Source organism: Ictalurus punctatus, chromosome 23, assembly GCF_001660625.3.
Source record: "Ictalurus punctatus breed USDA103 chromosome 23, Coco_2.0, whole genome shotgun sequence".
Taxonomy (NCBI): Eukaryota; Metazoa; Chordata; class Actinopteri; order Siluriformes; family Ictaluridae; genus Ictalurus; species Ictalurus punctatus.
This window is the reverse complement of record NC_030438.2, coordinates 6,988,903-7,015,231: the sequence shown is the minus strand read 5'-3', so window position 1 is coordinate 7,015,231 and position 26,329 is coordinate 6,988,903. Positions and strand designations below refer to the sequence as shown.

The 26,329-nt window shown below is 39.9% G+C and overlaps 1 protein-coding gene across 6 annotated transcripts; it reads left to right on the top strand.

Moving 5' to 3' along the window:
• Positions 1-137: 137 nt before the first annotated feature.
• Positions 138-26,323, top strand: tpk1 (thiamin pyrophosphokinase 1). Of its 6 annotated transcripts, none has more exons than XM_047150063.2 (9): positions 138-241; positions 1,023-1,097; positions 5,134-5,208; positions 12,579-12,648; positions 16,568-16,640; positions 18,002-18,094; positions 20,489-20,635; positions 22,057-22,168; positions 26,107-26,323. In XM_047150063.2, exons 2-9 carry the CDS (start codon positions 1,055-1,057, stop codon positions 26,244-26,246), a joined length of 753 nt encoding a protein of 250 aa, XP_047006019.1. In that variant the 5' UTR covers positions 138-241; positions 1,023-1,054; the 3' UTR covers positions 26,247-26,323.
• Positions 26,324-26,329: the final 6 nt, after the last annotated feature.

Sequence of the window (26,329 nt, the reverse complement as noted above, 5' to 3'; positions counted from 1 at the left end):
AATTTAAAGTCATTATTTCACGGTATAATTTCAGCCACAGTTAGGAAAAGAAGAACAATGACTGAAAAATCAAAACCAAGAACCATTTGGAAGCCAAAGAAAGTCGGCTCTCACTGGTGAACCGAACCAAATGATCTGACTCACTGAAAAGAGCCGAACTAAGTTGAAGTCGCGCGCGGACACCTTTAGAGGCGCTGAGAGATGCGTATGTAGATAGATACCGGAAGTCATCCAGTTAGAGGTATTTTTCCCCCCAATATCTCACGTTCTGATATTTATCATGATTTGTGGTTTGCAAGCGAAGTCTCAGACATACACTGCGTTCATAATTTGCGCTGTTTATTTTTCTGAGCCGTTTTCCACGCGTCTCGTTCGGTGTAAAAACTACACGTCCCACAAACACCCACTCTCCAGCCATGGGCTAATGCTAATACTTATTTCGCAGATATTAGTGTGCTTTAGCAATAACCGCTCATGTTACATGGATATAAACATGAAAAGTTTGATCCGATCACACAGCAAGATATCGGTATTTTTATGCAACTAACTAGCTCGCTAGCTAACAAATAACCACGAGGGTAATACACGGTAAGTGCCCGGATGTGACATCGGGCTCCTATTTGTCCAGTCCAAACCCGGAAATGTAGTCCCCCTCCCCAAATTTACCACAAATAAACGGGTGAGAGATTTTTAACTTATAAAAACACAGAAACATTTAACGTCGCAGAGTTTAATCCAGGAACATTCTAGTATTTCCGTGAAGTAAAACCAAGTCCAGAACGCACTGTTAGTTCATTCATTCATTCCTTCAATCATTCATCGCGCGCGCACGCACTGCACCCTAAGCTCGAGTTTCCTGCTGTCAGTCTGTCAGAAGTTAGTCTTAACTAAGTCAGGACACCCTAAAAGGTCTCACAGTAATAATTTAGTTATAGTTATTAGACGAACAGGTTCATTTTAAGAATATGGAGGAGGCAAGGAAGTGTTTATTTTGAAAGGTAAAACATGTTCTTTCTTTTCAGTCAGTGAAATTCGGCTGAGGTAAAGCAGGGACATGGATGAAGAGTTCACTCCGTTAGACTGCCTTCTGTCCACAGGTAAACATTACCGACCACACATTTCACAAAACCCACAGTCTGACCCTACAGTCTATTAAAATACATGGTTTCATTTTAAACTGTTGTTTTTAATGAGTTCTGTTCAGACTTTGAGTTCTGACAGTGAGACTGAAATCAAATATTGAGATAAATTCCTCAGAACTCAGTAGAAGGTCATGTTGGCTTGAGATTTCCTTGTTTATGTAGGGAGTAAAACACTTGGGGAGTACCGTTATAGAAAAATAATCCACGTCGGGATGATATAATGTAGCCAGTCCCACCAAGAAAGCTTTGTTTTCTCTCATACCACAGACATTTGTTCGTCAAACATTAGCTGCGTTTACATGGACAACAATAATCCACTCTTAACCCGATTAAAACCATACTTTGATTAAGAAACTACCATGTAAACAGCAATTTTTACTTACCTTAATCCAATTAAGGTCATACTCGAATTAAACTCTAATCGAATTAAGACAGGTGGAGTACTCCTGTTTTAGTCGCATTATGAACGTGTATTATAGACATGTAAACACCTTAATCACATTATGAACGTCGTGTGAGAGTTTTCACCGCATTTTGCGACAGGACACATACACGGCAGTTCTCAACATTTTATGGCGAACAAGAGAGTTCGGCTGCGTACTTGCCTACGTTAGGCCTGTAGTGGGGAAAAAAACAAGTATCTTGGCTACTATATAGACAGTAAGTACGCGGTTTGAGACGCAGCCCACGGCTTCAAGCAGTTGTCTATTAGCACGTATAGCATGACAAATAATTAACTGCACTTAAAGCGTTCGTAAAAAAAAAATTTAAATAAAAACTCCCAAAACTGTGTACGGTACCATAATGAAGAAGAACTATATGTTGATACATGAAATTCTGGAGGGACGGTGTGGCGCTGTGACGTAATGATGTGTGCTGTTAATCTAATTATGTTCTATAACATGTAAAACAGGAACATGACAGGAGTATTCTAAAAGCGACTCATGTAAACACCTTAATCACATTGTTATCTTAATCAGAGTAAGGTCAATAATTAGATTACTGCTGTCCATGTTTACATTACGTGTCATTACGTCACTGCGCCACACCGTCCGACGTCCCTCCAGAATTTCACGTATCAACATACAGTTTGTCTTCGTTATGGGACCGTATACAGTTTTGGGTGTTTTCACTTCATTTTTTTTTACGAACGCTTTAAGTGCAGTTAATTATTTGTCATGCTATACGTACTAATAGACGACTGCTTGAAGCCGTATAGACAACTGCTTGAAACTATGGGTGTGTCCCAAATCGCGTAGTTACCGTCTATATAGTAGCCAAGATACATGTATTTTTCCCCACTACAGGCCTATAGTAGGAAAGTATGCGATTTGGGACGTGGCCGAACTCTCTTGTTTGCCGTAAATCGTAAAACTGCCGTGTGTGATCGTGTCCTATCGCAAAATGTGGTTAAAACTACCACACGAAGTTCATAATGTGATTAAGGTGTTTACATGTCTGTAATACACGTCCATAATGCGACTAAAACAGGAGTACTCCACCTGTCTTAATTCGATTAGAGCTTACTTCGATTATGACCTTAATTAGATTAAGGTAAGTAAAAATTTATGTTGACATGGTAGTTTCTTAATTAGAGTATGGCCTTAATCGGATTAAGAGTGGATTATTGTTGTGCATGTAAACGCAGCTACTGTTTCAGCTTGTCATGTTGCTGAGAAACCTGAAAGCGTAACATCGTCAGTCCTGAAGTTGCTGAAATTTTACTGATTGTTACAATAATATCAAAGATGATATTCCTTATTAAATAAAAGCAAGGTTTTATTTTTTACATCGGCTTATTAACATGTTTATTATAATGTTGTAGCTCTAACGTAAGCAATAACAAGAACTAATTTGCCTTACAACTGTAATTGTAACTATAAACGGATTTTTTAAAAAGTACAACATGCTGTACAGGTGCACCTCAAAAAAATTGAATATCGTGGAAAAGTTAATTTAGTTAATAGTTAATTTTTCCGTAATTTAATTCAGAAAGTGGAACCTTACATATATTCTAGATTCATTATGCTTAAAGTGAAATATTTGAAGCCTTTTTTGTTTTAATCTTGATGATTACTGCTTACAGATCATTGAAATAAAAAATATCAGAATAAAGAATTTATAATACAGAAATGTCGACCTGAGAACAGTTCTAAACAGCTGATTAACTCAAAACTTCTGCAAAGGTTTCCTGAGCCTTTAATCTCTCAGTCTGGTTCAGTACACAACCACAATCATGGGGAAGATGAAAGTAAATGTTGCATTTGATTTGGAAATCAAGGTCCCAGAGTCTGGAGGAAGAGTGGAGAGGAGCAGAATCCAAGCTGCTTGAAGTCCAGTGTGAAGTTTCCACAGTCAGTGATGATTTGAGGTGCCATGGCATCTGCTGGTGTCGGTCCACTGTGTTTTCTCAAGTCAAGAGTCAATGCAGTGTCTACCAGGAGATCTTAGAGCATTTCATGCTTCCATCTGCTGACGAGCTTTATGGAGATGCTGATTTGTTTTTCCAGCAGGACTTGGCACCTGCCCACAGTGCCAAAACTACTAGTTTGGACAGTAATACCATGGTTTTCTGACCATGGTATTACTGTGCTTGATTGTCCAGCCGACTCGCCTGACCTGAACACCATAGAGAATCTACGAGAGATGGTAGAGATGTGGTGAGGGATGGGAGTGGGCTGAGTGTACCTATGCTGTCTCAGGAAACTTCTTAAATAAATAGAAATATGCATTTATTGCATATAAAACAAAAAGTAGTTCCTGAAATGAACCCTCAGGTGTAAAATATGTAGGAGGCACAGTGGATTGGTGGTTGGCGGTTCGATTTCCACCTCCGTCCCGTGTGCGTGGAGTTTGCATGTTCTCCCTGTTCTTCGGGGGTTTCCTCCGGGTACTCCGGTTTCCCCCCCCGAGTCCAAAGACAATCTAAAGGCACTGAAGGCTGATTGGCATTTTGAAATTGTCCATAGTGTGTGAGTATTTGTATGCGATTGTGCCCTGCAATGGGTTGGCACCCCGTCCAGAGTGTCCTCTAGCCTCATTCCCCGAGTCCACTGGGATATCATCTTCGGTAAGTGTTTTGCCCAGGATGGGGAGCCTATCCCAGCGCAAATACACACTGGATGAGATGCCAGTTCACACACATACAGCACGCATATTTACATCTACATGTATGTCTTTGGATGGTGGGAACTGGCAAACCCAGAGGAAACCCACTCAGACATGTGGAGACCATGTGAAACCTCATACAGACAATAACCCAAGCTCAGGATCAGAAGCTGCGAGGCGACAACGCTACCGGCCTCCCCACCTACGCCACGTTAGATACTAACGTTAGTTCAGTCAAGGTATTTTTATGTAACGTCAACTAACTAGCTTCGCTGGCTAACGTAACTTAATTCACTACATAAACAGCTATTTAAGTTAGCTAGGTTAGCAATTTCTTTAGTTGTAAAATAGGCTACATTAGTTATATCTGCTATCGCTATTGTTCACATACACAAGAATTACTCATTATAATTCTTGAAGTTTATACTTCATTTGTTCTTTGTTGAGGTTTACCTTATCGATAGCTTGCAATTTGCGTATCCGAGTTGATGGTTGTAACTACCATCCTGAGCTGACGGTACAGAGAAATATCCCATCAGCTGTTTGATTAGCTTAGCGATGAGCTTCTGCCCCAGACCAATCACACAAACACTCGTCCAAACACTTGATTGTTGATTGGCAGCTCATTCCTTTTGCCAGATTACCGTGTGAAATCAAGCCACATCTCAATTTTTTTTTCCTCACCGCACAGAACAGAACTCCCACTGTTGCTTCAACACTCATTCTGATATGTCTCCTAAATGGCTTTTTACGTAGGCGCTCCGCATGAAACACTTAGGCGCAGCGCCTAAGCCGTTAGGGAAAACCCTGTATATGAACATATGGCTTGATGGATTGATGATGTACCCTAAAATGCAATTCATGTTATTTTCTTTTCCAACAGGAACCCAGAAGATTTGCCTGGTCATCCTGAATCAACCGCTGGAGCCTCACTTCTTCCGTGTGCTCTGGAAAAAAGGTATTGATTTCGTGATAATTAGATGCTGGCATTTGATTTGCTCCTTGTAAGGCTTTTTAAAACCTTTAGTAAATGGCAAAGGCAGCAGCCTAGAATTCCTTGAAAGGTCGTTCAGTCCTGATTAGGGATATAGAGGTGCAACATCCACAATAAAGATACTTAATTGTTATTATTATTATTATTATTAATATTAATATTATTATTATTATTATAGGTCTGAACCCCACTCTGGGCAATTTACTGCCATGCCAATGTTTATTTGTCTGTGGAGTTATCCACTGTATATTTGTTCATTATTGAACTGTATTACACAGTGCTGTTTAATTCTCAAATCTGATTACAGATGCTCTGACAGTAGTTCCAGTACTCCAGTAGTTATCACCAAACATGTTATTTAACAAAGAAAAAAATATTCTCTTAGGAAATGTCAATTTAACATTTAAGGACGGAGTCTCCAGTGTTTTCCAGCACAGATCACTGTCTTCTGGACAGAGAAATGTTTAGACCACGTTATAGTATTGAACCAATTAATGAGTGTTGTAGCAGTGAATATTTTATGTAGTGATAAGGGGCCATGACGTCACATGCTGAACTTGGGGTTGAGGACATCTTCAGTCTTACTTTACGGGTTTCTTTGGTTTTTCCCTAGTCGCAGGCCGAAGTATTAGCTTTAGTTGAATGTAGCATAATTTGAAAGAAAAAAAAAAATGAAGAGAGGCTGGTGAGGGAACGAGTAATTATAGCTGCTATAGCGTGAGTGGTAACAGAAGATAACTAGCCATGTAGAACATTGAACGTAACAGTAAATTAATAAAAATGATTATACATTTACTAATAAATCAGAAATGATTATTTTTGGCAAATTGCTGTGGTATAAGGGGAATAAAACACCTTGGGAAGTGCACTTTTTGGAAAATAGTCAACAATAGTCATCATGCCATGCACATCTTCTCAGTTCTGAATTCATCTCTCATTGGTGAAAACCTCTTCCTGTACCTCAAGAACTTGGTGTATTCATGAGGACACCTCTGAGCAAACCAATGTTTTTCCTCACAAGAGTTTTGTTTTGAAACCTGAATCTCTTTGAGATGTTAAACTGTTTTCTTTGACCCGTGACCTGCTTTCCTTCATTCGAAACCTCTTCCTCCACCTCAGAAATGTGGTGTGATTTTCTTTCTTTCTTTTTTTTTCTCCTCAAGAAGGCTTCTTTTGAGAAACCATTTGAGATTTTGGTAACACTTATAACATTAAGGTTCCTTTAACCAACATTATATTATACATTATATAATGTTAACAAGCTTTGGATAAATAAAGTAACACTTGCCACTTGCATTGGCAACACCTTAATGAACATGTTTGTGTTCGTTAACTGATGAAATACAGAAGGGAAAGTGAGTCCCAATATTTACACCCGGAGACCAGGTTCAGTAATGCTGTAATTTAATTTTTGCTCGTTTATGTAGATTTATTTTTAGCCTCGGATTGAATGAACAAGTCGGTACACGTGTATGTATATATGTATATATGTATATATATATATATATATATATATATATATATATATATATATATATATATATATATATATATATTAATGAATACGTCTGTTAACTTATTTTACACCACATTCTAATTGGCCAGAAGATGTTGAATTGTTTTCTAAACAGATCACAGGTTTATATGTTCCTATAGTAACATTTATTTGAAGCATTTTTGGAAGGAGTCTCCAGCGTTAATACTTTGTAGCAGTTAAATACACTACTGGTCAAAGTTTGTGAACACTCGACTGAAATGTTCCTAATTAAAAACCTTTTGATCTGAAGGTTTATGATTAAATGTGTGAAATCGGTGTCGTGGACAAAAATTACTTATTAATTTAACGACTTATTAATTTCTTTCATTAGAAAACTAAAATTTTTTTACAAAAAATGATTTTTTTTAAACGGACGACTCTGAGCGAAATATTCTGAAAAGCAGCCGATAAGCGTGCAGCGTAGGTGGGAACTCCCTTAATTCTGTTTAAAAAGCATCTCAGGGAAATTCCTCAAGAAATCGGTCGAGAAAACGGCAAGAGTACGTTTCTGGAAATTCAAGGCAAAAAGGGCGTCTACTTTGAAGATGATAAAATACTAAATTATTTTGATTTATTTTGGATTTTTTTTAATCACAACACAATTCGCATAGTTCAATTTGTGTTACTCCAGAGTTTTGATGACTTCTTTATTATTCTAAAATAAATAAATAAATAAATAAATAAAACTGAAGAATGTGTGTGTAAACTTTTGTCCGGTAGTGTATAAAGCTGTAACTTTAGGGTTTCAGACATGAGAAAGTTTCCATGTGTTTCGCTTATTAACTATTACATATTAATTACCTACTTATTAACTACTAATTATTAAAGTAAGAAAAGCGAGGCTGGCGAGAGAAAGACGGAACTAGCTTTATTCGTGGACGTTCCACAACATAAAATTTTAAACATTAGTTACTAACGGGTAAATAGCGTGAGGTATCGTTCTTTAATTTATAAAGAAGTTTTAGTTTTGGCACATTTCTGCGGTGTAAGAGGAATAAAACCCTTCAGAATGTATTGGACAGTGATCGACGTCAGGGTTTTACAGACATCGCACCATGCTGAAAAAATTTTTTTTTATTCCTTTCTTGTTAGTTCTTGATAACATTACTATTACAGTTTATTAATGAAGTTCAACTTTTCTTTATAAAAACCCTGTGCCTCAGAAAAGTTGTGTGTTTTAGCGAGGGCTCCTCTGTGGATGTGAAGGCAGGTGTGATGGGTGTGTGCAGCTGGGAGCAGAGTGCAGTTCTCCAGATGGTTGTCTTTGAAGGGACCAGAGAAAGGCACTCCACTGCTCTCCAAACAACCTGGAAATTAAGTCCTGTGAGGATTCATCACCACTTCTCTGTGCTCCTAGGGAGCGAACGATCAAAGCAGATTTATTCTCTGTGACTCATGCTGAGTTTATTTTCTCTTCTCAGTGATTACCTTACGGGAATTAGGGCTTTACATGAAGACAGATAAAGCTCAGTGGAGGCCTAGTCTGGAGTTTAAGGACACGTGAGCGTATGTATGTGTCACTCAGCAAGCAAGAAAGTTTTAGAACTAGAGTTGCAAAAAATATGTAGCAGCTTACATTTAGAAAAATAACAAAGTAGAACATTAGTAGATCTATCAGTAATGAGATTGCTTGACCTTTCTCCTGTGATCGTGTGCTCATGAGCTGGCCATGGAAAGTATTATAAATGTAATAACATTTGTAAATGCTATGTTTAGCCATAGCATTACGATTTTTTTGCCCCTTTCTGTACCATTATGGGAGACATTTCCTGGGGAAAAACCTCCTTTCCTGGAAGAAAACGCAATTCACTGAAGGGGAAAGGACGCAAGCTGACTTAGAAAAGGCAATTCACTGAAGGAGAAAGGACGCAAGCTGACTTAGTCTGGGTGAACTTTGACCTGAATCTTTGTAAACCTCAGACTTTTGAGGCAATAAAAAACAAGAAACCGGGAGAATTGTCTCTTAGGTTGTAGGCATGAGACAGAATATCGTTGTCTTGAATATTGTGATGCAAAATACCGGCAATATTCGTTATATGCTTGACCTCTACGTACATACTAGGTGGCATCACCAGTGAAGGAACCTAACTGCCTTGAAGCATGCTTACTTAATAGTCCAAACAGTTATGTTAATCAGAAGGAAGTGTTATGGCACACGTGTCAAACACAAGGCCCACAGCGTCATTTCACTTGGCCTGCGTGAACTTGGAAAAAGTAATATCAAGGCTCTTAACACACCACTGCTTAACACTCTAGTCAGGATTCATAGCCATCCGAAGGTAGTTACCGTAAACCACCATATGTACATGCACTCCGGGTTCTACCACTACTGGCTAGGGTTAGGTTTAGGGTTCGGGTTAAGGTTGGGGTTAGGGATTAGGTTTAGTGGTTGGGGTTAGGGATTAGGTTTGGGGGTTAGGGTTGGGGTTAGGGACTAGGTTTAGGGGTTGGGGTTAGGGATTAGGTTTAGGGGTTGGGGTTAGGGATTAGGATTAGGGGTTAGGGATTAGGTTTAGAGGTTGGGGTTAGGGTTAGGGTTTAGGGGTTAGGGTTTAGGGGTTGGGGTTAGAGATTAGGGTTAGGGATTAGGTTTAGGGGTTGGGGTTAGGGATTAGGTTTAGGGGTTGGGGTTAGGGATTAGGTTTAGATGTTGGGTTAGAGATTAGGGTTGGGGTTAGGGATTAGGTTTAGGGGTTGGGTTTAGGGATTAGGTTTGGGGTTAGGGATTAGGTTTAGGGGTTGGGGTTAGGGATTAGGTTTAGGGGTTGGGGTTAGGGATTAGGTTTAGTGTTGGGGTTAGGGTTGGGTTTAGGGATTAGGTTTAGAGGTTGAGGTTAGGAATTAGGTTTAGAGGTTAGGGATTAGGGTTGGGGTTAGGGTTGGGATTAGGGGTTAGGATTAGAGGTTAGGGTTAGTCAATGCCTGTGTGCTGTGCTTGATGTACAGTAAGTCACACTCGGGTCTAAAACACGTTGTGTGTTGTGCAGGCAGTGGCGTATAGAACAAGGAACTATACAAAATAAAATCACGATGATTTTTTCCCATCTGTACAGTGAAATAGTTAAGTGTGGCATGCTCATGCATTTGAAGTGGATGTCAGACAGCAGTCTGGTTAAATTTTCACTGCCAGTGCGTGCTAAATTAGAGTGAGCAAAATCTCCCACCGATGTGACTTCTTAAAACACATTCCTGCAGAGCGGAGTGGTGTTTCAGAACTGAGGTTTGCTTCTAACTGTTCTAACCACTCTCCACATTTCACTGGCTCTTTTTTACATTCACTTGCATACACTTGTTGAATGTAAATCTACCTTGAACTGAGAGGAGACAAGATGAAAAGAAAACGAGACAAGACATATAGACAATACAGTACGTCTATAAGTGTGACGAAGACTCTATAAACTGAACTTGATTCACAATGATAATTAGAGCCTCTGTGTGGAGCACAATTAGACCATTAATGTGGGTTGAGATTAAGACCATTAAGATTATGTTTTCGGGCTGTTTATTTATTTATTTATTTATTTTATTCCTAGTGGCCTTGCGGAAGATCTTTTCAGAATCAGGAACACAACAGTATTTCAGAAAAGAATAACGATTGCATGAGAATTGATGTAATTGTTTGTGTCTGTATTAATGTTAAATCATAACTAGGTAACTAGCTCACCATAGTTTCTTCACAAGCATTGTTTAGACTTGTTTAGGTTTCTGGGCAATAAAAACCTGGGACTGGGCAAGTACACTGGAGCTTTCAGTCTCCTGGTGGGATATCTAATTGATTTATGGTTTCTGCACCCCTGAGGTGTCTTTAAACATCAGATGTGAAGCAGGGAAATGAGCACAATATGCTGGACTGAAGCTTACGTGAGCTGATACCTTATGGCCCGTTCACACCGGGACGATTTTTGCAGGGTATTAAAAAAGTTGAAGCAAATGCGCCGTATTATGTCGAGGCGCCGAAACAATCCGACACCCGTCTCCACGGTGATACCTATTTCAGCCGATACGATAACCGATTAGTCAGAGTGATATCGGCTGATACCGATAACTGATACCTATAATTCAGCATTTTATGCCTTCTTTTAAATGAATAATAATTAATTAGACAATTCTGAAAGAAATGCAAATAAAAATTTTATTCTCTTCATTTCAACAAGTTGTTTCACAGTAACTGGTCTCATAAACAGAAAACACATTACTCTAATTAACATTAAAGTAAGATTATTAATTTATTGAATGTTATTAATTCATACCAACATTGACTGAATTCTAAAAAATAAAAAATAAAAATCCTGTTCACAAACAAAAGCATTTCTACTTCATCACTGAACATCAAACTGGTAATATATAATATACACTTTATATATATATATATAAAGTTAACTGGATATGAAAAATACTACTCTACAAATATATTTTTCTGTGCAATGTTTATCATTTTTTATCAACTCATCTTCATTTAAATCTTTCAGCGGTGTACTGGTGCTTTAATTCAGTGTGAGCAGCTCGGCAAAATAAAAATTAGACTCGAAGCAGAAACTCCCGCTTCACTGCTGCTCACTTCCGGTGTAAAATATTATCAGTGCAGAGATTACAAACTGCAGTTTTGTCATCATTCCACACAAGAGACGTCATCTTTAAACACAGCACAAAATTGATGTGTTTTCCCGCCCTCTTTTGATTGACAGGATATAATTGGCCCTGATCATCGGATGTTTTTAAACTATCGGCTGCTAGCCGCTAGCGTGAAAAATAGCTTTTATCGGCCGATAATCGGTATCGGTGCATCACTAAAGAATACTGCTTTCTCTTTCCAGTAACTTAAGGTATTATGCGTTCTGGGCAAAAACGCATCTGTGAGGTACTTTTTCACGGATGCGATTATCAAAAAGTTCCCATAAACTGTCCATAAACTGGGTTTCTGCTGGTGTTGATGATGATGATGATGGTGATGAGGATGATGATGGGCCTGATGTTGACATTTGTGGCTCTGAATGAAAAAAAAAACAGCAGTTAGTTATAAAGCTTAAACTGATGGCTTATATGAAGTATAAGTTACATAACTATTCAGATGATAACCAAAAGCCACATTTTTGTACCTTGGGTCCAGCAGTGTCAGTAGCAGGCCTAGGTACAGGGGGGAATGTTACCACCCTCTGCACCCTCCAAAATGGCAGGATAAGTGCTCCTCAAATGGCGTATCATGGATGATGTATTGCTGCAGTAGGCTAGCTGCCTCTCACTATAGATGAGATCTAGATCTCACTTTATTTGGGGTTTCCAAATGGAAATGCTCCCACAAAACAGATGCAGTACTGTGTCTCTTACGTGGAGCCTTCATTTTTATCTAATCTATCGGTATGTCTATCTATCTATTTATCTATCTATCTATCTGTGTAATTCTAGATCTCTAACTTATGCTGTGCAATCTATCACTATCTAACTTAGCCTGTATGAATGTGTCACTATATCTATCCTATCTGTCTCTAGCCTATCAGTCAATATATCTAACTTTAAATCTAGCTTAAATATAACTAACCAAATCGCACTATAAATGTCACTATATTACAAAATCTCCGGGCATGTGAACAAAAGCGCGAGTCTCATTGGTTGGCTCATTTAAAACCGCTCATCCAAAAAAAAAACCCTGAACTCCTCGACATTAAAACGATTTGCCGCGTTTGACGCCACTCATGGGTGTGAACACTCCCACTGACAGCCATCGATTTAGACACGGGGCGTTAAACGGACCCTTTAACACGCTGAAAAAACATCCTTGTCTGTATGTGTGTTGTTTCAGCTGTGATCCGAGCATGCGCAGACGGCGGAGCCAACCATCTTTACCAACTGACAGAGGGTGAAAGGGAAAGGTAACTCACTATTGCTCCTTCTTAACTCAGAGTACAGATGCTTTTCATGCTCTCAAAGAGTTCATAGCGCTTTGAGGAAGAGTGAGGTTACTAGCGGATCCAGATGAGTGGTTATAATAGTTTACACGTAGTGCTTTACACGTAGTGCTGGGTTAAAATCATTTATTGGCTCCACTTGTCAGGAATTGTCAGAGTCTTGTTTATGATTATCTCTCAACGCTGTTGAATTTTCAATTCCAACTGCGAGCTTTATAATCCTGACAGTAGGGTTGGCTGCAGAAACGAATCACAGGTTTATATTAATGCGCTTGTTCTAATATATTATCAGCGCCATAGTAGCAACTCATTCACATGGGCCATGACAGGTCATAGGCGGTATTCAAACCCCCAACCCTGGAGTGGCGAGACAAACGTGCTAACCGCTAAGCCCCCAACATGATGCCATATTTCAGAATATTTATGCTAGCCAATCATGCAGTTTAACCATGAAAGTTAATTTTGCAGGTCGACATTTGATCTGTTGATCCACGAAATCTGCAAATCGGAGCAAAACGTGACAAACTTGCCACAAGATGAAGAGGTCATATCACTTAATGTATGTTAATACTTAAAAAAAAAATTGTGTTTTGTACAACATGTTCTGGAATTAGAGAATGTAAGACAGTATTAAAGGGAACTAAAGCAAAATGAGCTCCATACATGAGGGACCTAATGATATGCATTCTTTGTAGCATTTGGTTTGATAATAAAGTTGTCTCAAAGGATGTTTAAAAAGAAAAAAAGAAAAAAGTTTTTCACTGTGTGGTCCTCCATCATCCATCAAATCGCTCGTACCTGTCAACGTCGTAATCCAGCAATGCCTCTGCCATCAGTAGAAGTTCCTGGGAGTTGTCATAACTGCGCCGTCATCTCTTTTCTTCACGTTTAATGTATGCAGTCAGCGCTGTCAAGGGGAACTTGTCAGACTGCGATGGAGTTTGATGTGATTGTATCGGTCTGAAGAGTAAACAAAACCTCCTGTGAGTTGCAATGTGGCAGTTGAAAGAAGAAGGGGTTCGTTAAAAACAAAATATATATATATATATGACTCCTGGCTAAATTGCCCTTTCTCAAGGAAAGCGTAATCAAAGACAGGCGAGATCAGGCAGGTCTCTGAACACTCAGTGCACTGCTGATTGTACTTGTAAATCAGGCTAGCCACTCATCGTTTTTCCTCTTGTTGCTTTGTTTTGTTTGTCAGAAAGTTTTAAAGTACTTTCTCAGGACTTGGCGACCCCTCGAACTTCTCGTCCATGTTAAGGGCAGATGTAACGGTTCAGAGTTGAGTTTCATGAGGATTTCACCCCAAAATTCTGTCTTCACTTCTGCATTCAGAACGGACTTCATCGATATTTAGACGTTGCATGAGATTACACAGGGTGGAGTTTCTTTAAGAGCGCAGGGTCACGGACTGGACCAGGACTTGTTAGTATCTGTGAATGTAATTAACTCTGTGACCTTTCTGTGTTTGATTAGCGTTAGACGAATGAATTTAACCGGAGCAGGAGCTGTGAACCTTGTATTACTGCTGGCTGATAACAGTGGGACTGATAAAAGAATCGGCTCTAGTATCTCCAGATATAGTGTCTAGTATCTCGTCCTTTTAGGATGATTAACTGAACAGGGAAGCTGGGACTGAAATAGTGCACGACGAAGATTAAAATATAAAAATGAGGCAGTATTTTGTTGTGTATCCTTCTGTGTGAGTCTGTTCAACCTCGACGAATTAATAAAGTATTCTTGGTCTAATTTAACGATTCGGATTCTTTGAGCCAGATGTTCAGATTACGAGCTATCCCCGTGATTTTTTTTGGTTGTAGTTTGCTTTCAGGAGTTTGTTTGTCCTTCTAGAAGAAGAAGAAGGTTTTATATGTCACATATACATTAGATTACAGTGAAATTCTTTTCATTGAGTATCCCGGCTTGTGAGGAAGCCGAGGACAAAGAGCGGGGTCAGCCATGATACGGCACCCCTGGAGCAGAGAGGGTTAAGGGTACACCTCCAGGGTGGGGGGTTCGATTCCTGCCACGCCCCTGTGTGTGTGGAGTTTGCATGTTCTCTCCGCGCTGTGGGGGTTTCCTCTGGATATTCCGTTTTTTTCCACCAGTCCAAAGACATGCATGGTAGGCTGATTGGCATGTCCAAAAATGTCCGTAGTGTATTAATGGGTGTGTGAATGTGTATGTGAGTGTGCCCTGCGATGGATGGGCACCCTGTCCCGCCTTGTGCCCGAAGCTCCCTGGGATAACGTTCCAGGTTCCCTGTAGGATAAGCGGTATAGATGGTATGGATGGATGGATTATGATATAGTTTTAAGTCTATATCGCACTTCCCATGCTTAAACAGTGGCAGCTTGGTGTGTTGGTAGCTAGCCTATTAGCATAATTTAATAAAATAGCTGGTTAGCTAGTTAAGTGCATTAACACAAACCATGTCAATCGTCTTGACTTGACTTCATAGCTATCGCGATAATTGGAATTTATCTAAGTGTCCTAAAGAGTCCTGTCGTCAATTGTTCCAAAGCCTCTGAGGTTCTCAGGCTACTAATTTGGAGTAGGAACTGGACTAGACCTGTTTTTCCCCTCCCTAATACAAGAAAAATGACATTAGTTCTCCTGAATAAGGTGGAAGTCATGTTTTCATAGTTTGTTCAAAGAATTTCCTTTAACCAGCCTATTTGAAGTCCAAACAAACACTCTTTATATGTATATCACAATTTAATTGTAGCTTAAAAGCAGTTTTCTGGATAGTTGATGTCCTTCCGCTTGTTCCGTCTGCATGTCACAAAAAGCAACGATCAAAGCCGAGGTCTCTCGTTTTCTTTCTTTGTCCTGTAACAAACCGCATGAGACACAACAAGTGTTTTGGCCTCGATCTGATTTCAGTCCCAAACTCTTGCACTGGCTGCATTCTGTAATCGAAATTTGGCCTGCGCCGGTCAAAATTGAGCTTATTTACCGCAGTCCAAGCTTTCCCATTACTCTTATCACTTTAAGTGACACTTTAATTTGAATGGGAGAAAGGCATGTTCGGCTTCCAATTGGAGTTTTGTCGCCAAAATGTTTCATGTGTAAGGGAGATGTCAGAAGGAAGGTCTCTATTGACTCCACTTTAAAGTGGCTGCTGACTTTTCTGGGCTGGAGCTTATTTATGGGTTCTCAAGGGCGATACACAGAGAGGGTTTTATTTTTTTTTATTTTTAACAGCTATCTAACAATACCATTCGGTATCAGTAGCAGGGGAAATCCAGAGGGAAATCAGAGTGATTTACAAGATGAAATAGAGCTTGCTTATTTATTTAAAAGAAATCGGTCTGTTATTAGAAGATATTGGATTTTAGGCTAGGTAAAACACATTCTCTGTTTATTGATCCGATTTTTCTCCACGAACTCCAAACATGCATTTCAGATCAAATTCCACCGGTTCTAGGTTAATATTAAATATTTGGGGTGGGTTGGCATTCCGATATACAGACAGTATAGGCAGGGAACAAAATGAGGAGTTACAGATGCAGATATTAATTCAAATACCGTATGCATGAGTATGTATTGAACTGAATCGGTAGTCCTGTGACTCGTTTGTGTTTTGGTCTCAATCTCAGTCAGTGCTGCTGTTATAAAACTGTTTGTGTCTGAGTCTAGGTGAATGCTAGGACATGGATGGCCTTTGTAATGTCCTTACTTCCCTTCAGATCAAAAATATAAAGGTCTTTTCTTGTCTTTCCCCCACCTCTCTCTGTCTCTCTCTCTCTTTCTCTGTCTCTCTCTCTTTCTCTCTCTCTCTCTGTTTCTCTGTCTCTCTCTCTCTTTGTCTCTCTCTCTCTGTCTGTCTCTCTGTCTCTCTCTCTCTCTCTCTCTCTCTCTCTCTCTCTACATGAAGTTTTCTACCAGATTACATAAGTGGAGATTTTGATTCCATTACACCTGAGGTCAAGACTTTCTACTCAGAAAAGGTATTTTTCTTTTTGCACCACCATCATCTCTTTGTCTGTCTGTCTCTGTTTCACACACACAGACACACACACACACACACACACACACACACACACACACACACACACTTATCATTCAGTCCATCCAGGTTTATGCAATCGTAGAAATTAACGCAAAATCAAGCAAACTTCGCAATATTCAAAGGAACTTTGACAAAATTACCGGACTGATCATCCATTCTGCACTGGTGTAACTTAGGGTTAAAAACAGTAAAAAAAAAAAAACATGATTATGATGATGATTATTATTATACTGAATGCAGATTGATTACTGTTTTTGATATCAATTCTATTGTATAATTCTAATGAATGCGCTGTTTTGTCATTTCTATTAACTCTGTAATTGTATTGAACTGGATGCACTGTTTTCCTTGATGTAATTTCTATTAATTCTATAATTGCACTGAATGCACTGTTTCCTCGACATAATTCCTCTGATGCGCTCATCACATAAATGTCCTGGATGCACTGTTTACTTGTACCCTGTTCTGGTCACATTGGATTGATCGCAGATCAGAAATGTAGCTTTCACAGTCCAGACGGACATTTTATTCAAACCCCACACTCTCTTACAAATTTGATCGTGGGAATTTTACATAATGTATCAGTTCTACAGAAACATGGCAACCTTTGCCGCAAGCACAAAGCTTAAAGCATTTGTTAGAATAATAGGCGTGCAAAGGCGCTCGTATCCTGAATGCCGGAAGCAGGGTTTTGTCATCCCCACTGCGATCGAGCAGTCACCTGGATTGGTGCATATAGACGCATCTATTCAGGCAGAACAGAGAATGGTGAGACTCGCTGTTCCCCGCAGTCCTTCCTGACATGTAGAAGAGAGATGATATAACCCACACTGATCACGATTTGTACTTGGTGGACTTTAATCGACTTTCCTAGTGGGCCTCTGCGAAGTTTAACTCAGTACTACGAGCAGCGAGTTATAAAGACGGCCTGGAGTGTTATGGGTGATGAGACACACCCCCTGCACATACATTTTGAAGTAAAGCCTCAGGGCAAGTGACTCCAGAGTATCAGGTGTATGAACAACATTTACAAGTTTACCTTTGTGCCAGAGGCTATCCATCTATACAACTTGAAGTGCTTCTTAATTTATGTTATTTATTAGGTATTTATGAGTAAATGTATGTTTTAGTATGTTTTAGCATGTGTTTATATGTTTAGACATGTCCTTGAATGTGTCGGTTGTGTGTTGTGTGCTAATTGCCCCTTGATATTCAGGTTTCTTTAAGAAGCTGGTTTAAAACTGACATTCCCCCCCCCCCCCCCCCTCTCTTTTCCTCGAATCTGCTGTGTCTCAGAAGTGCAGGCTGATTACAACTGCTGATCAGGATCTGACAGACTTCACTAAGTGCTTGACCCTCATGCTGGAGGAAATCAAGGAGCGACAAGCGCAGGTTCATCTCCCTCTCGTCTAACTCAGCTTCTCCATCTTCAGCCCTCTACATGCCCTTTCAGAATCTCACCAGGCTGCAGAAGCAGTTTCGTCTTCATCCCTGCTGCATGCTGGGAAAAAAAGGCATAGTTTGCATCATTCATTATCTACTATGGCCTTCCATCCTGCAGAACAACAGCGAGCTCAGCACGGAATATTTCAGCAGCACTGCTTTCCTCATATCTCTGTGTGTCTGAGCTGTCAGATTAACATTAGTGTCAATTCACATACTGCTCACACTGACAAGGTGTGTGTGTGTGTGTGGCTCTGGACTGACAGCTTGTATAAAGCACATCGACCTGCTGACCATAACACTCTCACTCTAGTGTTTCCCCAGTGTATCAGACCTAAAACATACACACTCTTGTGTGACGTTCTTGTTTTTTTTTCCTTCTAGCCTTACAAGATTTTTGCCCCACAGTATGAGAGAGCGTGAGGCCCAAAACAAATACACATTTTCAACTCATGTTCTTTTTAATGTTGTTTTTTCTTCTTCTCCATGTTTCTATATTTTTCTGTTCCCTCCTGACCTGGTTGGAGTTTCTTGGGATGTTTGGTTTTTTTTTTCCGGAGGATTGTTACTATAGTAGCAACTAATATACAGGGGTCTATATAGTGTATGGTGCAGAAAACAAATAGGCTAGCTAATTAGGCATCATAGTAAATGGATTTTTAAAAAATGTTGGTATTCAACAAAGAAAGAAATATGATTCAGCTTTCTGTAAGGAGGTGTGTACTTAACATTTATAGACGTAGACTTTGTAACAGTCAGTTGCAAAGAAGTTCAATTAAAAATTTCGGTACAAGGGTTAAACGGAAGTGACCAGCAGCTGGCAGGTAGCTGAATGACTGTTTGTGTGCTTTGGGGAGGACCTTACATGGACCTGCTGCCTAGAGACAGGTTAGCCCACTGGGTAAAGGAAGCATACTTGAAGGCAGGTCTAGAGGCATCTACAGGGTCTCTGGAGTGATGCAAAAGAAAATCGGTCACCCTATCATCGGGAACTTGAAGGTTTGAATCCCATCGATACCACTGCCATCTGTTGCTGGGAGTCAGGAATCTAGCCTTACTGTCCCCAGTTATTAGCTGTTATCTGACAGGGGAGCGCTAGCTGGGTGGGGCGGGGTTTGTGGGAATTGGCAAATGATCAAATTACGGAGTAAATTTGGAGGTTGGTTGGGCATCCATCTTACACGTATTATGGCACCCAGAGGAGTGTGGAGGTCACTGTCTGCCTTTGGCAAATTACTTAGACGGAGTGTTCCTTCATTCTAACACATATGCTCTGTGCTGTGTTCAGCTAATTCTCAAGTTTAGTAGAATTAAGTAGGTATTAAGACTCGAACTATTCTCATCCTGAAATGAGTAAAATACCAGCACAGCACTGAGAACTTCTCACCCTCAATAGAGGGCTGTATCAGAATGTTGAGCGATTCTGATCAGTACAGTATCAAAACTTACCACTTTGAGGGATTTTCACTCTGAATAAAGTCTCATATGGCACTATTCGAGTGCTGCCCATTGACTGGCAAGGTATGCCATAGGGATGTTTTGAGCCATTTTTGTGATACATAGCCTCCATTCGTTTGGAAGGAAAGGTGTTTCCAGGAATGAAAGGAAGTACCATGGAAGGATCCCTAGAAGGATACTTACTTAACTGTGGTCCTATAAGTGAGTATAGGTGAGTCAGGATGACAAGATTGGCCAGAGGATGAGCCAGCAGTAGCAGGGACCGTTTATAGACTACCCGCGTGAGGTCACCTTCACGAGGTGACAACTTTGCTGTTGATATTTGGCTAGGAAACAGGAAAACTCGACTATTTCCGAAGATCCTCCTCTGTTCTAATGTGGCTAAATTTCTATTTATTACAGTATAGCATCGTGGTATTGAAAAGCCTCTTCACTTTTCATGCTCAGGTTGAATGCGTAGCAGTCATTGAAGAAGGTCAGAAAGAAAATCAGTTGCAGCGAAACCCAGAGGCCTCGCATCATGATTTGTAATTCAGATTTGGAGTCATTTCCCTAAATGTCAATGTAATTACCCCGGCCACTGTAACGCGTACAATTTATGTGTCGGGGTCTCATAATAGTTCGCTCAGGGGGTAAGCTTTCAGAGAGATTGGAACACAAGAGCATCAGTCACGAGCATCAGCTCGGATGAAATAATCACAGCGCTTTTGCCAAGTTGATCATTCTCCTCACCTCACAATCACACACACACACACACACACACACACACACACACAGAGAGCTTTGGAATAAAAAGGGCATCAGTGCTTAATGCGCTACAGGGCAGGACGACTGGTTTGACAAGAACGCATCCATTAATGACCCACTGGCTCTTCTTTATGGCAGGTGGACACCATCGTCACGCTGGGAGGCTTAGGAGGGCGATTTGATCAGATCATGGCTACAGTGGAGACGCTTTTTCACGTTCAGAAGATGTCGGAGATCCCGGTAGTGGTCATCCAGGGTGACTCTATGGCCTGTCTGCTCCGAGAGGTAATTACTTCTTTGATCATTGAAACGTGCTTGTAGCTTAGCGATCTGGCTAAATCGGAGAACAGAATTTCATCAGAGGAAGTCGTCCAATCTTTTTGGTATTTAAAGACTGAATTGCGTTATCAATCAGCCTGAGGTAGCGACATTCCAGCATTGAACAGCCCCAAGTTGGGAAAAAAGTGAACGTCATATAACCGCCCATTCGGATAAATTCCACCCTATTCGAAATGATCAAACGCCAAACTTTTTTTTCCTCAACCACGGGGTAGCTGGGAAAAGGGAATATTATGCGGGAAGATACACCATGTTACCATGGTAGCTATCGACAAGCTGCTATTGTAGTGCAAGACACGCCCCTGGGGGCGGGGAATACATATTCTAGAGAGCATTTAATTGGACGAATAGTACAACAGTACAAGACTAAAACAAGATTAATCATCAATGTTGCCAAATAAAAAAACACTTTATCACCTATAACATATCAGTCACCTGTAGGTATTTATTTCTGCTTCATCTTTCTTGTTCTTTTCACATACTTTTATCTTCAAACTTTCTTCATTGTCAGTTCCCAGACAAGGATGAATCATCGATGCAGTTTAAGTCTTGTATAAAAGGTGGTAAAGGAGGTAAACCGTAGGAGATCTTGAGAGTTTTCTCAGGGTCATTGTGTGCATGTGATCGTGTGCGCGTTTAGCTTAGGTGATAATTGGGATCAGCACACAGTTGCACTGTAATGTTATTCTAAGAACTCTAGCACTTTTGGTTGTGTTCCACATCAGGAATTCAGGTGAGCAACACTGCATTACTGATTAAATCACACTCTGATGAGTGCTTCTCGTAGACAGACACAAAGGTAATAAGAAAAAATGAAATATCACACTATGGAAATTTGACAGTTTGCTGTAGTGGAAGAATTATATGGTGATTAAATGGTTTAACTTGATGTTTGGCATTAAATAATGATATCAGTCAGTTAGACACTGAACACGTGATCATGTAATCAATGTAATAAATTATTCATTAATCAGGAGGTGGACTTTAATTTAGCTAAACTTTACCATATGTTGTCGCTTGACTGTTGGATTAGCGCTGTGAACACCTTAACCACAGCACGGTTTGGTGTGTGTGTGTGTGTGTGTGTGTGTGTGTGTGTGTGTGTGTGTGTGTGTGTGTGTGTGTGTGTGTGTGTGTGTGTGTGTGTGTGTGTGTGTGTGTGTGTGTGTGTGTGTGTGTGTGTGTGTGTGTGTGTGTGTGTGTTTCCTTCTTTAACACACTACTGAACAATGAGCTGATGAACTGAACCCGGTGTGTGTCTGAGCATTAAACTGTGCTGGACTCCGGACCTACAAGATCACAGCTGGTTAAATTATCACTGAAGCAGTAGAGATTTTCACCGGTGTGTATGTGTGTTTCTCTCTCAGGGCAGGAAGCACCAGCTGTACGTGAACACAGGTTTGGAGGCCAAGTGGTGTGGTTTGATCCCAGTGGGCAGCTCCTGCCTCACTAGCACCTCGGGGCTCAAATGGAACCTGGGTGAGTGTTATACACACACACACACACGACGACAATCTGGCAACACTAACATTTTATTGATTGATCTTTCATGTTTGAAGCTTTTTAAGTGTTTTTACTTTTTCACAAAACATACAAAACAATGATAAAAACTCTAGTATAAACAAACACATTTACAGGCTATAAAACCTACAGAATTCTGGAAAAGCCTACATGGTGGATATGAGCTCCGTCTTTATCCGTCTCAATGTGTGTTGAATTCTGACAATACTGAATTTTGACGTACACAACCACTAATTAAGACTTCTAAATTTCGATCTTCTGTTCACCGAGAATAATCGCTCCAAATGCTTTCACAAAACACTCGTGGAGGTTGGTCTTGTGACTCAAGCATGCGCATGAGGCAAATCAACATCGTCTGATCCTCTCACACAATTCCACAGAGGAAAAGTTCAAATAAAACGGTGCAGTCATTGACATTAAGAGATCTGTGCTTTGATGAATTGCAGGAAATTCATAGTTTGTTTCAAGGCAGCAATTTAAAATATATATATATATATATATATATATATATATATATATATATATATATATATATATATATGATCTGTTTTTAACCTCGAAGATCATATATATATATATATATATATATATATATATATATATATATATATGATCTTCGAGGTTAAAAACAGATCACCTTTGATTTCTTGTATGATCAGTTAAATGTAGAATGTAGATCGAATAATTGTATGCGGTTTATGCCCAACATAAATGACCTGGGAGTCTGAGCTCCGAAATCTGTCCTGGGAACAAATAGAAAGCGTAATAATTATAGCGCCCTCCCAGTGTCAATGCTTCTATTATAGACCTACCTGATTGGGGTTTTAAAATGAAGTTCCCCTTGTGTAATGTTTGTGTCACTGAAGCATTCGTTCCAAGCTTTTAACTAGGACTTTTTATTTTGCAGCTGACATCAGAGGTAAAAGCACATTAGACTTTGATTTGAACTTTGTAGAGCCATTTATAAGACAAGTCAGGTGTAAAGATAAAGGCATCTGCCGCATCAGCCACTTCGCCTTCAGATGTTCCACATTTGTTTCGGAGTAACTGTGAGAGGACACTTAAGCTGTGCTGGTCAAGGATCCTGTCAGAGGTTTGAATTGTAGAGCTGCTGAAAAGCTCATTGTGTGTGAGATGGCAATGAAGGCGAAAGCCACATAGAGAGTAGGTGGTGCATTAAGAAGTCGTTTTAGTAGATGTAGGTTCTGCCTGTCATTCTCAGTAACAGAAGCAGGAATGGGAAGATTTGCTGCTTTATTTCTGTGAGACATCAAGTCCAAATATGAAAGGCTGTCACTAAAGGGAGTCATCCGGAGAATTTAGCGTTTAGAGACGATAGTGTCTTGGGTAATGTTTGACAAGAAGTCCACAAAATGTCTAATAAGACTTTCACCAAATCTTCAGAGGGAAATCAAAAGCGAGACAGTTTAGACCTTTCCTCCAAAGCTGTGATACTTTGACCAGAACGTGTGTTGTTTGTTAGTCTATGAGGCGAACGTTTTCTCACTTCAAAACACAACTCGCATCAAGTCATCACGTCACAATCCGGCTTTCGGTTCACATCGACGCCGATCTCAAAAAGAGTCGATTCACTGATTCCGGACGTCGAAAACTAAAGAGTCGAACCCGAATCTTTGGAGTCAGTTCCGCACGTCGAAGAAAACGATTCGCCTCACACACAAACACGGCTGGCTGAAAATGCAGCCCTTTCAGGATTTTGCGATCGCAGAAACGAACACAGAATCAAGCAAACTCCGCGATATTCGGTGGAGCTTGCGATTTTTCAAAATGACCGCAGATTCGGACCGAGACACGTCGTGTGACATCACCACAACGCGCATTCAGTCACAGCCCTCTTCGATTCTCATGCGTCGAACACGGGTACAACGTAAAGGTCTCATTTATCAACAAACATCTCTGCGAAAGGCTGTGCAAAACAATTTTGTGCGATTGCAATTTCGCCACTTCGAGTAGTTTTCCGTATAAAGAAAAATGCTGCGAGTTGCATGCCAAATTTTGAAGAAAAAAAAAATCTAAAGCAAAAGCAAGCATTTTTGGCTGCAACAATCACAGAGAAAAGAAAAAAAACTGCGGAATCCTGTATGAACTGAAAATGAATTTAGCATCGGAGTCTTTCAGTTAGCAGGGGATATTTATTTTTGCCTGTGGAATTAAGTGAAAATATTAGACAAAATTTAAACACAGATAAGACAAAGTTACAAAAAGGTGCACAGAACCCTTTAAACATTGCCATAATACTGTCACCTTGCGTTAGTTTGGGTGTCTCGTTTGATTGACACTTGATGATATACTCATGCTGTGCAGATTGTGATAATATTAGTGCATCAGTGACTACATTTACATGGACAGCAGTAATCTAACTCTTGACCTTATTCTGAATAAGACAATATTGTGATTAAGGTGTTTACGAGTCGCTTTTCGAATATTCCTTTCATGTTCCCGTGTTACATGTTATAGAACAGAGATCGATTAACGGCACACGTCATTACGTCCCCACGCCCTCTAACAGCACACTGTCATGGAACACAGATGTGTTCAGACTTCTGCTTTATTAAAACCTGAGTAATAGTAAAGGCCTGTGTGTCTGCACAGAATATAAATAATATTCTTTTCATGTTCACACGGATTTCACCTGGACCCGAGAGCATCTGAGAAAATGAATCATTGGAGTTCTGGAAGAAGTTTCTCGTCCGGTCCAGTGGAAGCATGGAAAAACGACCAACAAACACATCATCACATTTTTCTCACGTGGGCTCTTACGGCCATGTCTCAACTGAGAAGTTTAAAATAGAGCGAGGCATCAATCTCACTTTATCATTTTTAAGATCTACACACCCACACACACTTCATTCTTATATTCCTCTCTGCCTTACAGTCATTTTTGATGTTCTTGGTGCAAACTTATTTGTTTCGAACTCCCAGCTTAAAGATGAGAGGCTCTGATTTTGTTCATTTTCACTCGTAGAGTGTAATTATCAGGTTCTCTCAATCTCTCAGTTCTGTTCAAGATAGTTTACATATCTCCAGGCTTTCACAAGTTCTTCATGTTCATGTTCACACGAGACAGTCACAAAGATCATCCAGGGGAGCAGTGATATGATGCTGGTTTGACTCGAGAATCATTAGAGCTGATCATGAATGAAAGCTGACCCCCACCCAGCCTTCACATCATACCCCATTACCGTCCCCATCTACTCGTCATGTTCCCTGAATACCATCACCGCACGTTTCTCCTACCAGTGGAAATGATCTCTTTCATATTACAGTGCATGATGTAATTGTCATATACATTATTATTATTAGAATGAAGTTACCATTTTTATCATTTATGAATGAATCAGTACACTCTTCATTTATATATGAATATAATTATATGGAATGACCCCAGAACAGCTTGGTTCCTGTGAGCATGTTATTGCAGCTATAAAAGTTGTTCCCTCAGACACTTTGTCACTTGAATTTAAATAAATAAATGTAAAAAAAAAAAAAAATGTAGCTTGCCATGTTACAAGAAAACGTAAAGCATAAACTCCTGTCCTGAAGACTTAACTATGACAGAAAACTTCTCTAAAGTGCCGACATTAGGAAACTCCTTCCATAAACATTAAATAGTTAGATTAAAGTCTCCGTGATCTGGCGGATACTATACAACCATCATAGAGCTCCTGTTATAGGAAATTAACCAACACCTTCTGAGCAATCATAGTTGAGAATTCAACAGCACTGTGTTATGGTTTATTACTTCCTTCATTTTGGAGAAATTCCTCCGTGAGCTCCAACACAACGTATTTAAAAACACTGGAGTGTCTGTGCTCAGTTTTCCCCAGACAACAAAGTCGCAGGATAATAAACACTTATTAAAACTTCTTTTACAGATAACCAGCTGCTGGAGTTCGGGAAGCTCGTCAGCACGTCCAACACCTACGAAGAGCTCGATGCCAAAGACGAGAGAAAACCTGTGACCATCAGTACAGACAAACCTCTTCTATGGACTATGGGTATTAAAACAGAGTAAGCAAATACTTAGGAAGTGGACATACACGTGCCTTATGATAATGAACCGTTTTAATAAAATAATTTAAAAAAAAAAAACCACCA

Bases quoted from the DNA above. Each gene is read 5' to 3' on its own strand.
- tpk1 (XM_053674685.1), top strand. From the start codon at position 1,055: ATGGATGAAGAGTTCACTCCGTTAGACTGCCTTCTGTCCACAG. The intron at 20,636-22,056 runs GTAATTACTTCT...TTTCTCTCTCAG, and splicing joins TGGCCTGTCTGCTCCGAGAG to GGCAGGAAGCACCAGCTGTA. The intron at 22,169-26,106 runs GTGAGTGTTATA...CTTCTTTTACAG, and splicing joins GGGGCTCAAATGGAACCTGG to ATAACCAGCTGCTGGAGTTC.